This window comes from Cydia amplana, chromosome 9 (assembly GCF_948474715.1).
Source record: "Cydia amplana chromosome 9, ilCydAmpl1.1, whole genome shotgun sequence".
NCBI lineage: Eukaryota > Metazoa > Arthropoda > Insecta > Lepidoptera > Tortricidae > Cydia > Cydia amplana.
The window spans coordinates 5,165,427-5,183,677 of record NC_086077.1 but is presented as its reverse complement, the minus strand read 5'-3'; the positions used below and the strand labels follow the sequence as shown (position 1 = coordinate 5,183,677).

The 18,251-nt window shown below is 38.1% G+C and overlaps 1 protein-coding gene across 2 annotated transcripts in view; it reads right to left on the bottom strand.

Annotated features, from left to right (window-relative positions):
• LOC134650969 (uncharacterized) overlaps positions 1–12,785 on the bottom strand; it is a 140,461-nt gene extending 127,676 nt beyond the window's left edge. For both annotated transcript variants that reach the window (XM_063505929.1, XM_063505930.1), the window contains exons 1-2: positions 12,579–12,785; positions 11,610–11,747 (exon numbers count right to left, since the gene is read on the bottom strand). In XM_063505929.1, the coding sequence (XP_063361999.1) occupies positions 11,610–11,747; positions 12,579–12,724 (284 nt within the window). In that variant the 5' untranslated portion in view covers positions 12,725–12,785. The remainder of the gene's footprint in view (positions 1–11,609; positions 11,748–12,578) is intronic.
• Between the last annotated feature and the right edge of the window lie 5,466 nt (positions 12,786–18,251).

Sequence of the window (18,251 nt, the reverse complement as noted above, 5' to 3'; positions counted from 1 at the left end):
TAGCGGAGCATAATAGAAGATAACCAATATTATTGGTTGATTGGTCTCCTGGAGGCAGCCTAAGAGACTAACGGCCCAATTCCAATTCTAACAATGCATTATATATGTCACAGCGATACGATACCGATAAAGACCTTTATGACATCCTTTCTTTCCAATTTAGTGTCTGCGCTTAGGTTACCGATCAGAACCCAGGCTCGTTTAGGATGCGAGCTAAAGTTTCCTAAGGGTGGTATTCCACCTGTCCAATTTCTTTGCCCAATGTCATTGGGTCTCACTCTCTTATTAAGCGAAATGTGAGACGCAATACACATTGGACAAAGAAATTGGACAGGTGAAACCTAAGATTGGACCCTAAGATGATGTTGAAGATGATGATGATAATTAGCTTAAGATAATATATATTATGTAATAACTAGTTACTAGATATTCATAAGTGCTTGTTGCTAGGCCTACATGAATAAAGTATATTTTGACTTTGACTTTGATGAGGAAGGAAAGTTTCCCTTTCCATATACCTAAGTATGACAGTAGTAATGGAAATGGCGTCCATTGATTGAACTGACAACTTCGATTCTTGGTAGTAGTGACAATGCATCGTTTGTGTATTGTTACCTAGACGACTTAATTTTCTTTGATTGCTACATTGTGTTTGTTTGTATTTCCGAGTGGACGAAGATGTTTACTCTATTTATATACATGCCTACATTGTTTACAAAAAATCTTAATATAAACACGTTTGTTAGCGGTTCTGAGTAGGTACTGTTTGTAAATTAATATCATAATATTAATAATATAATAAAAATGATATACAACTTATCGAATCAGCAACATGTACGCCATCTATGCGCTAAAACTTAGTACCACTACGATATTCAGCTGACGTTCTATGAAGCTAACTCGACGAAGCAAAGTGAAAGGCAGTTAGCATTTTCATCCGCACATTAGTTCAGTCAGATGGCGCTAGGTGGTGTTGTAATAAATAAATAATTAGTGCAGTTATTTGTATAGTTTTTTTTGTTCTTATTTACTGACAATTTGGTTTGACCAACTATACATCGCACATCGTCACTTTACTTAAATATTGCGCGAGAAAAAAGAGATTCGCTTGTCGCTTTCTCATCATGACTCGGTGTTCCAAACTTAAATTAGTCAATTTAAATCGCTGACCTATACCATAGAGAAATATAGTAAGACAAGAGTGCTCACTCCATACATCAGTTCAGACTATTAATTTCAGTGTCTACATCTAGCATCGAGTAGCGGAACTATCAGTACTGCTACTTGACAATAGATGTAGCACCGACCGGAAAGTCTTATCTCAACAGCATAAGACTTTCCGGTCGGTGCTACATCTATTGTCAAGTAGCAGTACTGATAGTTCCGCTACTCGATGCTAGATGCTAATAGTCTTTTTGGTACTAAAACTGATGTGTGGAGTGAGCACTCTATGTATTTTTTTCTCTATGCCTATACTTTTACTTTTACCTAAGTTTCAAGAATGTTACCTCAACCCTCAAATACTTTAGGTATCAAGCATGGAATTTAGCAAAGTGCCAAGGGCTGTATCAAACTCCTAGAACTTTAGAAGTAAGTACCTAATCACATAGCACTGATATAGTGGATAAGGTCATAGGCAAGAAAACTATGAAGACTTATACTTAATCTCTATACAAAAGTTGACCGAGTTGAGTTGAATTGAGTTCGTTAAGTCTCAAGGCGTTAAGTCCGCCATTTGTACTCTTTTTGTGTAGGTAAATTTGTGCAATAAAGTTTAAATAAATACTTACATATAAATAAATAAAAGATGCATTTATTTCTTTGATTAAATATTATCACAATTATGGATGTTGTCTATGTATACCTATGAGTTATCACTACATAGTACCTATGTATAAAACAAAGTCGCTTCCCGCTGTCTGTCTGTACCTAAGTATGCTTAGATATTTAAAAACTACGCAACGGATTTAGATGCGGTTTTTAATACATAGAGTGATTCAAGAGGAAGGTTTATGTATAATTTGTTAATCCGTGCGAAGCAGCGGTGGGTCGCTAGTACAGTATATAGGTAATTTTATCGTCTAGTGCCCATTACACCAGACTTATTGAGCTTACTGTAGGTCGATCTGTGTAAAATGGTCCTATAATATTTATTTATTTAATATCAAAAGAAATATCAAAATCGGAATACGGCTCCAGTCTGTAAAATTATCTCGTCTCTGCAAAACAAACGTCGGCATACTTACCGCCAAGAACTAAAGTTTCAATTTCAACTTAGTGGCATAGTTCGCGAGAAGGTATTTTTATTGGAAAGTTAGTTTTGCTAGTCTTTGTGTAACTTACTTGGGTCATAGAGAAATATAGTAGGTATATATAGCACCGACCGGAAAATCTTGTTGAGCATTAAGACTTTCCGGTCGGTGCTGCTACATCTATTGTCAAGTAGCAGTACTGATAATTCCGCTACTCGATGCTAGATGTCGACTGTGAAAATAATAGTCTTTCTGGTACCAGAACTGATGTATGGAGTGAGCAATGTATGTATTTTTTTTCTCTATGCTTGGGTACTTAGTCGTATCATACCTAATAATATTGTCCTCGGTTACCACGTAGCTCATAAAATAAAACTATGGACCACGAATCACGAATCAACAACGCTGTTAAGGGTTCGAAACGTGGGAATATATTTTCGTTATACGCTATATAATCCGTTTCCATAGTCTTAATTAGAAGTATAATAGTTCTCTTTAGAACCAAGCCAAACGCCGAAGTAGGAATTCAGTTATTAACACTATGGTAAAACATAAATAATACCTCTGCGGAACATTGTAAGGACACTAGAGGAAGTAAGACTAATCTCATAATACCGCTCACTGCAAGTGTTACATAATCAGGTGGTGCCCTGGTGTCAAATGCCGAAGTTGGGGTTCAGTTAACACTGAGTTAAAACATAAATAATAACTCTGTGAAGCCTTAAATGACACTAGAGGAAGTAAGACTAATCACATACCGCACTGACTGCAAGTGTTACATAAACACGTCCACGGCAGGGTGCCAAACGCCGAAGTTGGGGTTCAGTTAACACGTGACATATAAATAATACCTCTGCGAAGCATTGTAATGACACTAGAGGAAGTAAGACTAATCTCATACCGCTCTGACTGCAAGTGACTGCAAGACTGCTACATAAACACGACCACGGCAGGGTGCCAAACGCCGAAGTTGGGGTTCAGTTAACACGTGATATAACATATAAATAATACCTCTGTGAAGCATTGTAATGACACTAGAGGAAGTAAGACTAATCTCATACCGCTCTGACTGCAAGTGACTGCAAGACTGCTACATAAACACGACCACGGCAGGGTGCCAAACGCCGAAGTTGGGGTTCAGTTAACACTGTGGTATAACATAAATAATACCTCTGTGAAGCATTGTAATGACACTAGAGCAGCGGTCGGCAACCTGCGGCCCGCGAGCCTTCCTAATAGCTATTTTGTATGTAATATTGATAAAGGCATAAATATTAACAAAGTACGGCCCGCGTCAACTTCGTTAACTATTATGTGGCCCTTGGCTGCTAAAAGGTTGCCGACCGCTGCACTAGAGGAAGTTAGACTAATCGCATACCGCTCTGACTGCAAGACTGCTACATAAACACGACCACGGCAGGGTGCCAAACGCCGAAGTTGGGGTTCAGTTAGTGAAACTATCTGTGGTAAAAACATAAATAATATCCCTGTGAGACATAGTCAGTGTACAGTTCATATTTAAGACGAGTTTTGAGTTACACACAGAGTTGCTTTTAGAGCCAAAATTCAAGACATCCATTGAAACCATTGATCCATTGGAACGGTTAGATACTAGTGTATATGAAACGCACACACGACGTCACGTTCAAATTAACTCCTCCTTCTACATAGTTATAATTAAACATATATATATTTATACAGTCAGCAACCCTATTGGACTTAATGTGCTTATTGTGTCTTTTTTCTTTTTCCTTGTTTGTTTTATTTTGTTACTGTGTTTTGCGACAATAAATGACTTTTTATTTATTTATTTTTATTTCTTTATTTTGAAATGACAGTCGTTTCTGTGCTGTTCTGCGCCCGCTTCCAGTGCAACGATTTTAATTGTGTTTGTCGTTGTCGGGGCAGCTCCTCAGTGTCAACGGTGAACAGCGCTATATGAGTCAAACACTGATTTGAAAAAGGTAACTTCTGTGGACAAACCAATTAAACTAAACTTAACGACCCGGGGCACGAATTTGTCACGTTTTTCTTATTTTAGTCTCAATATACTATTTATACTGTATTGAAAAAAAAAACCGTCTGTAAGGGCTTATTTAGACGGCGCGCGAACTCGTATAGGTACGATTTTAGTTACACTGCGGACTATTGAGGTGATATCAATTCAGCCGACCGATCAAACGACGCAATGTAATGAAATGAGCCCTTAGTGATCTGTTTATCAGTTTATCAGTTTATAAACTGAAAATCTAATTAAAAGCGGCCAAGTGCGAGTCGGACTCGCCCATGAAGGGTTCCGTATTTAGGCGATTTATGACGTATAAAAAAAAAACTACTTACTAGATCTCGTTCAAACCAATTTTCGTTGGAAGTTTACATGGTAATGTACATCATATATTTTTTTTAGTTTTATCATTCTCTTATTTTAGAAGTTACAGGGGGGGGGGGGACACACATTTTACCACTTTGGAAGTGTCTCTCGCGCAAACTATTCAGTTTAGAAAAAAATGATATTAGAAACCTCAATATCATTTTTGAAGACCTATCCATAGATACCCCACACGTATGGGTTTGATGAAAAAAAAATTTTTGAGTTTCAGTTCGAAGTATGGGGAACCCCAAAAATTTATTGTTTTTTTTTCTATTTTTGTGTGAAAATCTTAATGCGGTTCACAGAATACATCTACTTACCAAGTTTCAACAGTATAGTTCTTATAGTTTCGGAGAAAAGTGGCTGTGACATACGGACGGACAGACAGACGGACAGACAGACAGACAGACATGACGAATCTATAAGGGTTCCGTTTTTTGCCATTTGGCTACGGAACCCTAAAAAGTTATCTACTCGTATCATATTGAGACAAATTTTGTATCGTTCAGTAAAGGATGACTCACGCTAAAACTCCATCACACCCATTAAAGAAAAATCGGCCAAGTGCGAGTCGGACTCGCGCACGGAGGGTTCCGCACCATCAACAAAAAATAGAGCAAAACAAGCAAAAAATCGGTCACCCATCCAAGTACTGACCCCGTCCGACGTTGCTTAACTTCGGTCAAAAATCACGTTTGTTACTAAAATCTTTATTTTATTCTGTTTTTTAGTATTTATTGTTATAGCGGCAACAGAAATACATCATCTGTGAAAATTTCAACTGTCTAGCTAACACGGTTCGTGAGGTACAGCCTGGTGACAGACAGACGGACGGACGGACGGACGGACGGACGGACGGACGGACAGCGGAGTCTTAGTAATAGGGTCCCGTTTTTACCCTTTGGGTACGGAACCCTAAAAAGGAAGCGTTGGACGCCTCGGCCCGGACCCGGAGCGTGAGCGTGCAGCCATCCTGAACTCTCTTGTACTGACACCACACCCCGACCCTCACTGCACTAATACTATGTAGATAAGTACTTGAAACGATTTGCAGGAGCTCATTAAAAGACCAAGGAGTCACCCGACTATGCGACAATCGTATTACGAATTCCGTTGAATCCTTGCTGATTTTAATGACTTGTTCTACATAGGTACTATGGGTAGGTATTATAAAATTGAGGGGTTTTTCTGTTTGGATATTTGGTACCTAATACATTTAGTTTTACTTAAGTTTTCCCATATTTTTCTACATTGTGTCCATTACTGAGTGCCACCTAGTCCATCCACTGGGCCTTACTGAAAATCAGCGTCGCGGAGTGTGCCATGTGGCTCATACCGTGACACCTAGCTGAGTGAGGACCATTTAGCGCAACCTCTCATTTTGTGTTCTCATTGTTAGTTTTTAGGGTTATGTTATTGTGCTAATAAATGCTTTTCTTCTTCTTCTTCTTCTTTCATATATGTAATTGAGGAGCGATAATGTGCATCTTGGCATACGTTTCTGGGGAGATTCTCTTCAAAGTTGCTCAAAAGCTGTTTTCAAGGATAAGTTACAGCTAATTTCATAAGTAAAAGACTGCAAATTAATCATGGCTTCATACATCGATACCCTAGATTCACAATCATACTATAAGTACCTACGGTGAAAAATTTGTTGTAATTAGTACCATAGTGCACATACATAAAATTGTTATTACAACCAAATTTCCCGCGTTTACGACCTGCGGACGTTTAGTTTGTCGACTATCGATGTGGTCATATTTACACCATCAATATGGTGGCGGGATACCTACTTGTATTGCTCCAACAATGGCTAATAATCATCTAGAAATTATTAGGTAGGTATAAGGACGTAGTAAAAATACAATCAGCTGATGGAGACCTTTCATAAAATAGATGCGAAAATATTTTATCTACGTGAAAATCTCCTTAAATATGAAACATAGTATATCAATATAACACAAAATTTTACATTTAACTTTCCACCTCATATGTAAGTCTAAGCTGAAATGGTGAAATTCTCCTAAAGTACCTAAAGGTTTCGTTCTGAATGCAACTGCAGAAGCCTCAATGCTGCAGCGTTACGAGTGCACGGAGACATGATGATGCAACTCTGAATCAGAAATGCTGCCTCAAACAGAGTGTAACGTCAAATATCAAAATCAATTTTAACCTTTTAACAGTTTGAACCACCAAATACGACAACTGACGCGCGCGGCTACAGCAGCCGATATCAACCATCGTGTATGATGATAAGGATCCTCGACAAGCGATAATTATTGACAGATCGTCAGGCGTCGTGGCTCACTCCGCGATTTCGTTGCGTCGCTGCAAGTACCTACTAGTACATGCGGCCCACACCAATTTTGGTGTCTAGCCATAGTAGTTGCCGCGCACCGCGACGGAACGGGGACACTTTGTCATATCTGTCGTAATAGACGCGTTTTGTTAGAGTGAATTTTCAATACCTAGTACTATTATTTATTCTGGGGTATCGTGTTGATCTTCCGTTGAAGTGGGAAAAATCATCACTTGTTAAATTGCTACAGTCAAGGTTCACGATGTCGCGCCGCACAGATAGGCGTGGCGTTCAAAGGTTTAATGCCCGGATTTTTGACAGTAGCGACAGCAATGCAGTCGGCAGCATGTCGCGCCGCAATACTGCAGCAGTCTGAATCCCAACGGTACCTTAGACACTGAATCGGCTGAAGGCTGTTAGCCAATCAGACATGAACCTGGACGCAGCTTTAAATGCGCATGCACTTTGCGGTATTGCACCACTAACAAACTCTGTAAAGAGAAGAGACTATTTAATAGTCAACCAAACGCTTGTTTTTTAGACTGCTGAACCGCCGTAGTAGGTACCTATATTACCGTAATCATTACAAAAAAAAGTTTTAATTAGAGATTTTTAAATAGTTATCAATTGGTATTTTTTGTTGCGCATTTGCAAAAAGAATTAAACTGCATTTAACCCTTTGTTTTTCGACATTCATGGCGCATTCACAGGGTTTAAAAGTAATTAAAATATTTACACCGATTTAAACTTTGACGATTTTTACACACTATTATTTAAACGTTTTCATATGTAATATGTAATAATTAAAATAGAATCTAAGTTCCCGTTTTTGTCAAATAAAATTAAATATTATAAGTACGTACTTCTAAGCTACTGAAAATAAATGACTATCTGTTATGTGCCCCGCCAATTACCTAAAGGGGCCCACTGATTACCAGTCCGCCGGACGATATCGGCATGTCAGTTAAAAGCAAAAGTTGACAGTTCCGAACAACTGACAGGCCGATATCGTCCGGCGGACTGGTAATCAGTGGGCCCCTTAATAAAACCGCGCTTTTTATAGAAAACGAAAAGGCTGGTACAAACCTAAACTGAGCTTGAAGGTAAACACTTTTCACTGCCAGACGCCATTAAATTGATTAAAAGCTCTAAATGGGAATCGAACTTGCGCCAGCTTTGGCAACTGCATTTAAAAGTTTAAGTGGATCTTGTGGTTTGCGGTTTAGTTCTCTGAGTGTACGAATGTAAACAGTTTTATGTCAGGTTTACATTAGCTTGTTATACCAGCGGTTCTCAAACTTTTTTGGTGACGGAACCCTTTTGGAAAGCGAAAAACTATACTAAAACTTAATCCAAATCCTAAATATTAAGAAGTTATGCACTTAAGGCGAATTTTAGGTACGTATTTTGCCAACCCTTATTCTCAATGAACTGCACGTACTGCAACATTCTCTAGCTATTGAGAAGTATATTTGCCAAATGTGACTGTAATCATCTATTACCCCCTGTAACACTAGAGGTATTTCCGATAAAATGTGTATGTGTATAGGTATGTCCAACTACAAAATAAAAAAAAATACCCTCCGCATTCGGTTGCTCAATGCCATTTAACCATACTTCGTTTTGTGAATTAATTTGAATTGATATACATTTTGAAAAGAGAATTTTTCATGAAAAAGGGACCAATGCGGAAGTCAAATCGTGTAACGCATTTAGCTTTATAGAAAACCAAACTTTTCACAATCGTTACAGACTTTTCCTAAAAATAAATCAGGAAACGTGTTTAAGTAAGCTATCAGCGACTCAGCAATCATCCTGAAAACTCACTGCAATAGGAACCTTAACCTTATAGACCTAAAGTCGATAATGTGTTGGGTAGATTTGGGATAATTTTAAACTTTTCGCATTTATCAACCGCAGGTCAGGGGACGTTTTATGATAATACGCAAATTCGTACCGTTAAAAACCTTGTTACTTAAAACTGACACTAATGCCGTGTACTTAGAGTTCAAAATGCATGTAAATTAAATGTACGATACGATTTTATGAAAGTTGTGAATGTTTGAACAAGAGTAGCTGGCCGAATTTTAGGAATTAAACCTTTTAATGGCTTTTAAAAATAAAGTGTTTTCTTGCGGTTATCTGTTGAGGTAATTTAGTGGAATGATCTCAAAAAAGCTGGCTTTTAAATATTTTGTCTAATGACCGTGCTTGGTAAGCTGATGGAGGCAAGATTGCAGTGGATAGACATACCTACCTACGAAATATTTAACGTAGGTAATTTTTGCGATTCAAATTTCGTGGGAGTTTAGCCTTGTGTGTCAGACTTTTTTTTTAAAGCAATAGGAATGTAATAGAATAAGTTTTTGAGTGTTAAAACCTTGTTCTTATTTTTACCTGTGTTTTACGTTTACCCCACCTGACCCTACATTACATGAAATTCATGAAAAGTCACTTCATACTATCTGTGGTCGAAATGATGTAGGGTTCGGGGCTCAGATTTAACATTTCAACTGCATTTCGTGGCCAAAATTTCATGAAGATGAGGCGAGATCTCTATACGTTCCTCTTACCTGAAACAGAAATAAAGTAGATTAAGTAAACAATGAAGACTTAGAATATAATATCCCATCAAAAACATTACATGTAAAAAGGTGCAAGTCTCGCAACGCTTCTACTACAAAAAAGTTTTGAAATGTAAGTAATGTGAAACCAAGTCGGTTATTTTAATCAGTGCCAGGGGGTGTTAAAACCGGATCAATAAGATATATTTAATTTGTAATAATACGTATAATGTACCATCGCACGGCTGCATAATGACATAAGGATCATCGTAACCTATTTAAAATAAAATAATTCAAATTGAACATAACGCTATCGCTAGCGCTAATTGCAGTTTGAGCATTACACAATACATATTTACGTGTACGATACGAGTAAAGCATTATGTGCTTCTAGCGTTGCGAGACTTGCACCTTTTTACATGTAATGTTTTTGATGAGATCTCATGTCTTTTTGTAGGCAGTCCTTCTTTTCGGGTACTCATACCCATACTATGTATACACATATCATAACTAAACACATCTTCATTCATACTCACATCGTACATCGTACCTTTACTTTACCTACTATTTGTAGGAACTGCAACAGTAACTTTGTAATTGCATATATTTATATGGGATTACAAACTTACTTATGCAGTTCGTAGATCTTTAAAACGTGACTGATATTGCAATATTTTTAGGTTTTCTATGGCTTGATAAGCTGAAAACTACTTATGTTTAAAATTTTAAGCTTGTGGGTATGCTAGAACTACCTTAGAATTGTGATGATCGTAGGTGAGGGAATGAGTGAGTGTGTCAGTGTCGAAAATAAGGAACTTTGACATAAAATAATTCTTAAACTACACGTTCAAATTGAATGTTTTTGAGAATATATCTTAAGCATGTTAAGCCCTATATATTACTGAAAATTCAGCGTTCTAGCTTCAGCCAGCACAAAATTACAGGACGTCGAAAATGGCCTGAATCGCTTCGAGAAAAGGATGGTACGGCCGTGCCTCTTTGTTTTGCTCGACTTGGCGGACAGATAATAGTAGGTAGAATATAATTTAAGTAAATTACTAAGTTAATTATTATTTACTTAAACAAGTGTTTAAGTACAAGAATTATTTCTCTAACTTACCAAATTCACTTATTCTCTAACTTGAAAAGCATGACACATTACAGTCATCAGAGAGAATATACACCGATACAACGAAGTGTGCGGGTGTCATTATAAACATCATATTTTCATATAAATTTGACAGTTTATGATGACATTGCCATGTCATGCAGAGTTAGCTTGTTTCGACTCTAGTGGACTGGTCACTGGTGTTGTTAATCGTTAGGTTAACTGCGCCGTTATTTAGAGTGATAAAGTGGACTTAGATAGGCCATGTAAAATAGTGGAGTGGACAAAACCCTACTTAAGTAAGAATGTTTACAAATGAGATTATTGCTAAATTACCTGACACAATCCTGACACTCTGTAGCTGCAGCTGCAGAAGTAGCAGAAGCCAGGACTGAGTCCAACAAGTCTATGACATGTAAGTCTCTATGAGTAACCCTACGTAAGTAGCAATCTTGGGAGATGCGACAACTTTACAAATACAAATACAATTTAATACTCTTTATTGCACACCTCAATAAAAGAACAGAAGAACAGAAATACAAACAGAGGTAAACAACAGGCGGTCTTATCGCTAAAAAGCGATCTCTTCCAGACAACCTTTGGGTAGCGGAAATTAATAAATTTACATATGTCAGTAGGTGTTGCAAATGCAATGAAAGAAACCTATCACTAAATACATCGAAAACAGACAAAATTACCATGCAAATAAAAATAAACAAAATAAAAATACATATACAATACATACACATACTTATATATACATACATAAATAAATACATATATAATATAGCAGTGCCAGCCATAGAGAAAAAGTTTACTGAGGATCCCTGGGATTATTTTAAAAGACACAATCCTGGGCACATTCCTGAAGCTGCGGGAGTAGCAGGAGCTGGGGTCCGAGTCCAGCATGTCCAAGTTTGGTGGTCAATGTACGGGTGGTAGGTGTGATGGTATATGGGTGGATTTAACCCTACTCAAGCAGGGATCTTGGAAGATTAGATTATTGCTTGCTGACCTGACACAATCCTGGGCACATTCCCGAAGCTGGCAGTAGCTGCAACTGCAGGAGGAGTAGCAAGAGCCGGGGTCGGAATCCGGCATGCTGGCGGAGTCGAACCGGCGCGAGCTTGGGACGGTTTGGGAGCCGCGCCATCTGGAAACCAGAGAATTAAACGGTTTAATTTTTTTTTATGTAATAGTCAGCAAATGAGCAGACGAGCCGCATGATGGGAAGCGGTCATCGTCGCCCGTGGACAAAAGCAACATCACAGGAGCCACTTAAGCGTTGCGAACCTTGAGAACCTTAAATACCCGCTTCTTGAAGAATCCCATGACATAGTACAAAGGAAATACCTCATGAGGCAACTTATTCCACATTCTGCACGTTCTGGGAAGAAACGAGCGAGATGCCCGCTTATTCTTGGTGTGCCATGTATATGTATATATAAGAAGTGAGGATGAACTTACAATTTTGAATAGAGGTAAAATACTATGACGTGTGAAGTTGTGCAAAGCCTACAATTTTAGGTTGAGGGACGCGTACGGTGCTAACAGCCTTCAGAGTTTTAAAGGATAGGACTGCATAAAAGCCGTGCCCGGGCTGAGGCGCCCGACGTATCATTTTCTGTGACAGCTGATCGGTTATCACGTGGTGCTTTCCATCGAAAACGAAGCACCGTAAGCTCAGGCCCGGCCCCAGCCCGGTCTAGCGTGAGTCATTCTTAACCTGTTAGTTTCATCTTGCGGTTTTGAATCATACCTAGCGGCCCTAGCGCTCAGCAGACCAGCACGTTTCAAGATCTAGGTTAGGTATGAGGGAACTATGAAAACTGGGCCTGTCAGTCCAGTTTGAGGGTTTTCTTGTTAGAGACGATTACGACGACGATTTTCTATAGCTTGCTAGGCATATTGCCAGCAGCTTAAACTTAATAAGACTAGGATTACCTAGTCGCTTAGTTTCAAAGTGGGGGCTTACGGAACTTACCTAGCACTTTTAGCGTCCACATGTTCGACCAGCACGTTCCAAGTCCTATGTATGAGGTATAACAGAAACAGCACCCTGGAAGACTCGGCCTGCGAGTCTGGCTTGCGGGGCTTCTTGCTGGTCGCGGTGCTGAGGCCGCTGCCCATTGCGGAGGTTTGCTAGTGGGCCATTTGAGGTAGACACTGGTTCTGAAATGAGGAAATAATTGAATTAGCTACGGTGAGAATAGAAATTCAAAAAGCATGTAATATTTGCGTCTCTATCGCTATTGGATATTCGAATGATGGACATAATACAGACGAACGAAGTGGTTTGAGTTTTACTTAGCCCAATATGCGAAACAACAGCCGACTATACCGTCGGTTTTGAAATAAAATAAATATATTATTATTGAGCCGTTTATTAGGGATAAAAGTAAGTAGTTACAATTCCAGTAGAAGTTACAATACCTAAATTTAAGCGTTTTCTGAATAAATTTCTTCTATTCTATTCAGTGTAGGACAAAACCTGGTCAAAACAAATATCCTTACACATTAATCGAATTAAAATAAAATCTTTAAAAGGAAAAAACATGATTACCAGAGCACTTACCAGCATTAGTGCTAAGAATGCTGGAAATAAAAAACCATTCCGCGGAAAGAGATTCTATCAGAATGTAAGCTTAAAAGGTTAACGCACACTTATCACTCTGCGCGCGCGGAGATGTGACCTGCGGGAAGGCATAACAAAGCACGACGACTTCTGTAAATATGAACATTTTTCATACAGATATATGCAGCTATATCGCCTCGCATGTTACAAATTACAATAAATGAGGAAATAATGAGCTAGTGCCAATTAGATAAGTGTGCGTCAACCGTTAACGTCTTCAGTTCCCTGAACCGCAATAACGATAATGAAACGCCACTCTGAGTCTGAACTCGACACGTTTTGGCAAAGAATTAAAAAAAAACTTTTATTTAATTGTTGAACTTGGGCAAATAATGTCGTTTCAATGGAATTACGGCTATTGTAAAGGCGTAGTTAAAATTTTACGTCTTGTTCGACAGATTTATAATTAGGTTTGTGAATTAGTGCCAGAATTAAATTGAAGTTATTATAAACATAACAAAAGTGATAATTTCGTATTGTTGAACGAGTTTATTATAAGGGACGCAAATACACATTAGGTTTATAACATTTCTAACTATCAAATGCACTAAACTACATAATTACTGCGAGCTGAAACATGTGGCAGTACCTAACCCCGTTCAAGTGGCACACAACTTGCCACTTACTACTTACTTGCCAGTTGGAACACAGATATAATTTTTCAGATACGCCACTCAAAAAAATCTATTTATTGAATTATTGTAGCGTTGACGACCCCTCTTCTTACTATTACATAAATAAATGCTTTAATGTAATGTAAAATAAAAGCAGTTTAGTTCTTGAAATACGTAATTCGCATACATAGTTCGCGGATATGTTCTTAATATATGAATGAATGAATGAATATTTTATTTCGTGTAACTCATGAACACACATGCAAGGGATAAGTAGGTACTACTGTACCTACTACCTGTACTGTCGTATATTACTATATGCGCTTGCCCATTTTGGAGTTAAGAGAATGTTTAATTTGCAGGGGCATTCCAGAAAAATGTCGGGTACGTTTTTTAGGGTTCCGTAGCCAAATGGCAAAAAACGGAACCCTTATAGATTCGTCATGTCTGTCTGTCTGTCTGTCCGTCTGTCCGTCTGTCCGTCTGTCCGTCTGTCTGTCCGTCCGTATGTCACAGCCACTTTTCTCCGAAACTATAAGAACTATACTGTTGAAACTTGGTAAGTAGATGTATTCTGTGAACCGCATTAAGATTTTCACACAAAAATAGAAAAAAAAAACAATAAATTTTTGGGGTTCCCCATACTTCGAACTGAAACTCAAAATTTTTTTTTCTTCAAACCCATACGTGTGGGGTATCTGTGGATAGGTCTTCAAAAATGATATTGAGGTTTCTAATATCATTTTTATCTAAACTGAATAGTTTGCGCGAGAGACACTTCCAAAGTGGTAAAATGTGTCCCCCCCCCCCCCCCCCGTAACTTCTAAAATAAGAGAATGATAAAACTAAAAAAAATATATAATGTACACTTCCACCGAAAATTGGTTTGAACGAGATCTAGTAAGTAGTTTTTTTTTATACGTCATAAATCGCCTAAATACGGAACCCTTCATGGGCGGGTCCGACTCGCACTTGGCCGCTTTTTTTACACTAAAATAAAGCGAAGAAGCCGATTCGGATTTTGGCAGTTCGGTTAGCATGATTCACTTTTTAATGTACTAGCAACCCGCCCCGGCTTCGCACGGGTTACCAAATTATACATAAACCTTACTCTTGAATCATTCTATCTATTAAAAAAACCGCATCAAAATCCGTTGCGTAGTTTTAAAGATCTAAGCATACATAGGGACAAATAGACAGCGGGAAGCGACTTTGTGTTATACTATGCAATGATAGTGTTTCTACACTTTCAAATAACATAAATCAAAATGTTTAATTTATTAAGTGTTATAAAATGAATATAAAACTAAATTTAAGTACAACTAATACTAAAGCTAAAAAATTAAAAACACCTATCAAAGTTTTGGGCCTTTGGTAAGGTGCCCATCACGCAGGCAGCGTTCCCGCGCTGGATTGCTATGGCCAATCTTTGCGCGAGAAAGCTGCCTGCGCGAGGGTCAACCTGTGGCCTGCCTTAGGCGTTTTACCACTTTGGAAGTGTCTCTCGCGCAAACTATTCAGTTTAGAAAAAAATGATATTAGAAACCTCAATATCATTTTTGAAGACCTATATCCATAGATACCCCACACGTATGGGTTTGATGAAAAAAATTTTTTAATTTATTTATTTGTCCCATGAGTGGAGTATCTGTTGGAAATTATAATAAGAGATATATCCTCGGTTGGTACACATGAACTTTGGCGCAGTTGAGACTTGTATTATAGAGCCCGACAATAAGGAAACTTAGACCATACTACAGCTCGCTGGATTGTTATGAGATTTGATTCAAACTTAGTACGTAGTATTTCGGGCACCAGTTTGCTCTTACTATTGTTAATATGTGGCTTAGATTTCAAGGTATAAATGTCAGATGTACAGTCGACATCAGATATATCGGAGCGGCTAAGGCGCTCACAAATATCTGAACACCTTGGCCGCTCCGTTATCTCTGATGGCGACTGTACCTATACGAGAAGTTGGACTAGACCAGGGGTCTCCAAACTTTTTTACCTGAGGGCCATATTGCGCCTCAGAATTTTCGCGCGGGCCAGCTTTCGATCAGATTTGTTAAATTGCCTTTTTTCTTCAATTGTTTGACAACGAAATTTTATCTGATTGACGACTTTTATGATTTAAAATTCCGCCAGGGGTGTCACATGCGCAGTGCCGAATTTACTACATTTTTGAAAGCACCCCGAGAACGAACCTTTCACACAAAAGAACCCACGTATTTACTCATTTGCCTATATCACGCTATAGACACTGGACAGGTCTGCTAATTTCTGTCTTTAACCTACTAAGTATAGCTATAAACAACACAGATAGGTCTAGCCTTTCTAACAGGTTAAATAATTGGACTTTCCCGAGTGATACGCAGTTAGAGTGCCTATTAACATCAACACAATTAATTAACCAATTTTAGACCATATGCCATTGCATTAAAGTCTATAAGAAGTCAGTTTTGTGGACTATTTTACTAACGACATGCGGATGAAACTTCTATGGCTTAATAAGGTATTAACGTGAATCTAGTTTAGCTTTTATAGTTAGTAGGTAGTTAAGTACTAACATAGTACAAGGTAAATAGCATACTTACCTAACATGTCTGTTTATTAAATGTGCATTCACAGAGGAGTTAACTTTTATGGAGGAACACTGTGCAACAAGGTAACATTGAGTGGTGTGGTGGGTGGACATGAAACAGTGTACGCCACACTCCCCGCGGCATGCATTTAGCTTTTGTGCAAAGCTCCATAAAAATTACCTGCGGTGTGGATGTATCTTAAAAAATAGGTACATACTTCAGATGAAGTCCTACAAGGCGAAAATTCAGAAAGTTACATAAAGTTGATTAAAAATGAAATTAACTGTAGTAAAATGATATTAATTCTTTTCAATTTCAAAACTTATTTTGTGTTTTTACTTACAACTTATCCTACCTACCTAATTATCCTGTTCCGGCTGATTCGAGGGGCTACCGATACCGTGAAAACCGAAATTCGCAATAAGTGGGTATTTTTTACTCCAATGAAGGCGTAATTAGAGACCAGGGATGTTGCGAACATCCGCATCCGCATCCTTAACCGCGGAACTTCCGCATTATTTTCAACATCCGCATCCGCATAAAATCGATGCGGAGCTTATGCGGATGCGGATGTCGAACAAGTCGGTACAGGAACGTCTTAGTGGCGGCGTAAGTGCTAGGTAATTTCGTCATATACCTAGGTATAACGAAATCGTCTAGATCCAGAAAAGTCGGTCAAGTTACTGTTTATTAAATATAACGCACCCATATTCTTGCTCAAATAGGTACTAAACGTTTCGTTTTTTTTAAATAACATAATACTAAAAATGTAATATTTGACGTTTTCTAAGTACCTAATCTTGACATCCGCATCCGCATCCGCGGATGTGAGCCTTTAAATATCCGCATCCGCATCCGCATCCGCGGATGTGAGCCTTTAAATATCCGCATCCGCATCCGCATCCGCGGATATCAAAAAATCTGCATCCGCAACATCCCTGTTAGAGACACAGAGACAGATGCCCGCAATTTGCGAACTTAATTCGATTTTCGCGGTTTTAGCCCAGTAGGAGAAAGTAGACCAATCGAACACTATCGTTTTAATATCTGGGATATCAAAGCAATTTCGATTTTCGATTTAAAAAATGTTCGAAGATAGTTTCATAAAAATACCTTTATAATATTGCCTTCCGTTACCGCGATAGTTACCTTACCTACTGATGAAATAAAACTATTTTAGCATAGTTTTTCATGTAAAAGAAAAGTCTAGTTTTAGAGGATACCCCAAAATTTTATGTTTTTAGTAATTCTGTTCTAGAGCGGTCACCACGACACAGGCCTAGCCTGTGACCACTGAGCTAGTTATGTTATTGTATCATTTTTCTTTTAATAAACGAGTTTTTATTTATTTATTTATATTTATTAAAACGGATTATATCGCGTATATTGAATTTACCCCGACGTTTCGAAATAATGTACAATCATTTATCATAATTTGTTTTTTAAGCTACTGAATAAAATATTTTTCATTTTCATTTTTTTTTTCATTTGTAAGTGGGTAGATTTGCACAGTGTAGTTTTTCCTCAGACACCCGTTGACCACGAACGCTGTAAAGGGTTCGAAACGTCGGGATGTAGTATAAATTCAATATACGCGATATAATCCGTTTTAATAGTTTTATTTCAAAAATACCTTTACTAATGGTAATAGGCTATTGGAAGTTTGGAAAAATGTTCAGGAATCAAATGAGACATGCACTAGGGCATAAATCTAGGCTATACGCACAATACTAATTGCCGGTATTATCCGCACAATGCCGCGTAAATCTAGACGTGACAATGCTCAGATTAGCGCCGGAATTTGTGACAACACTACAGCTTCC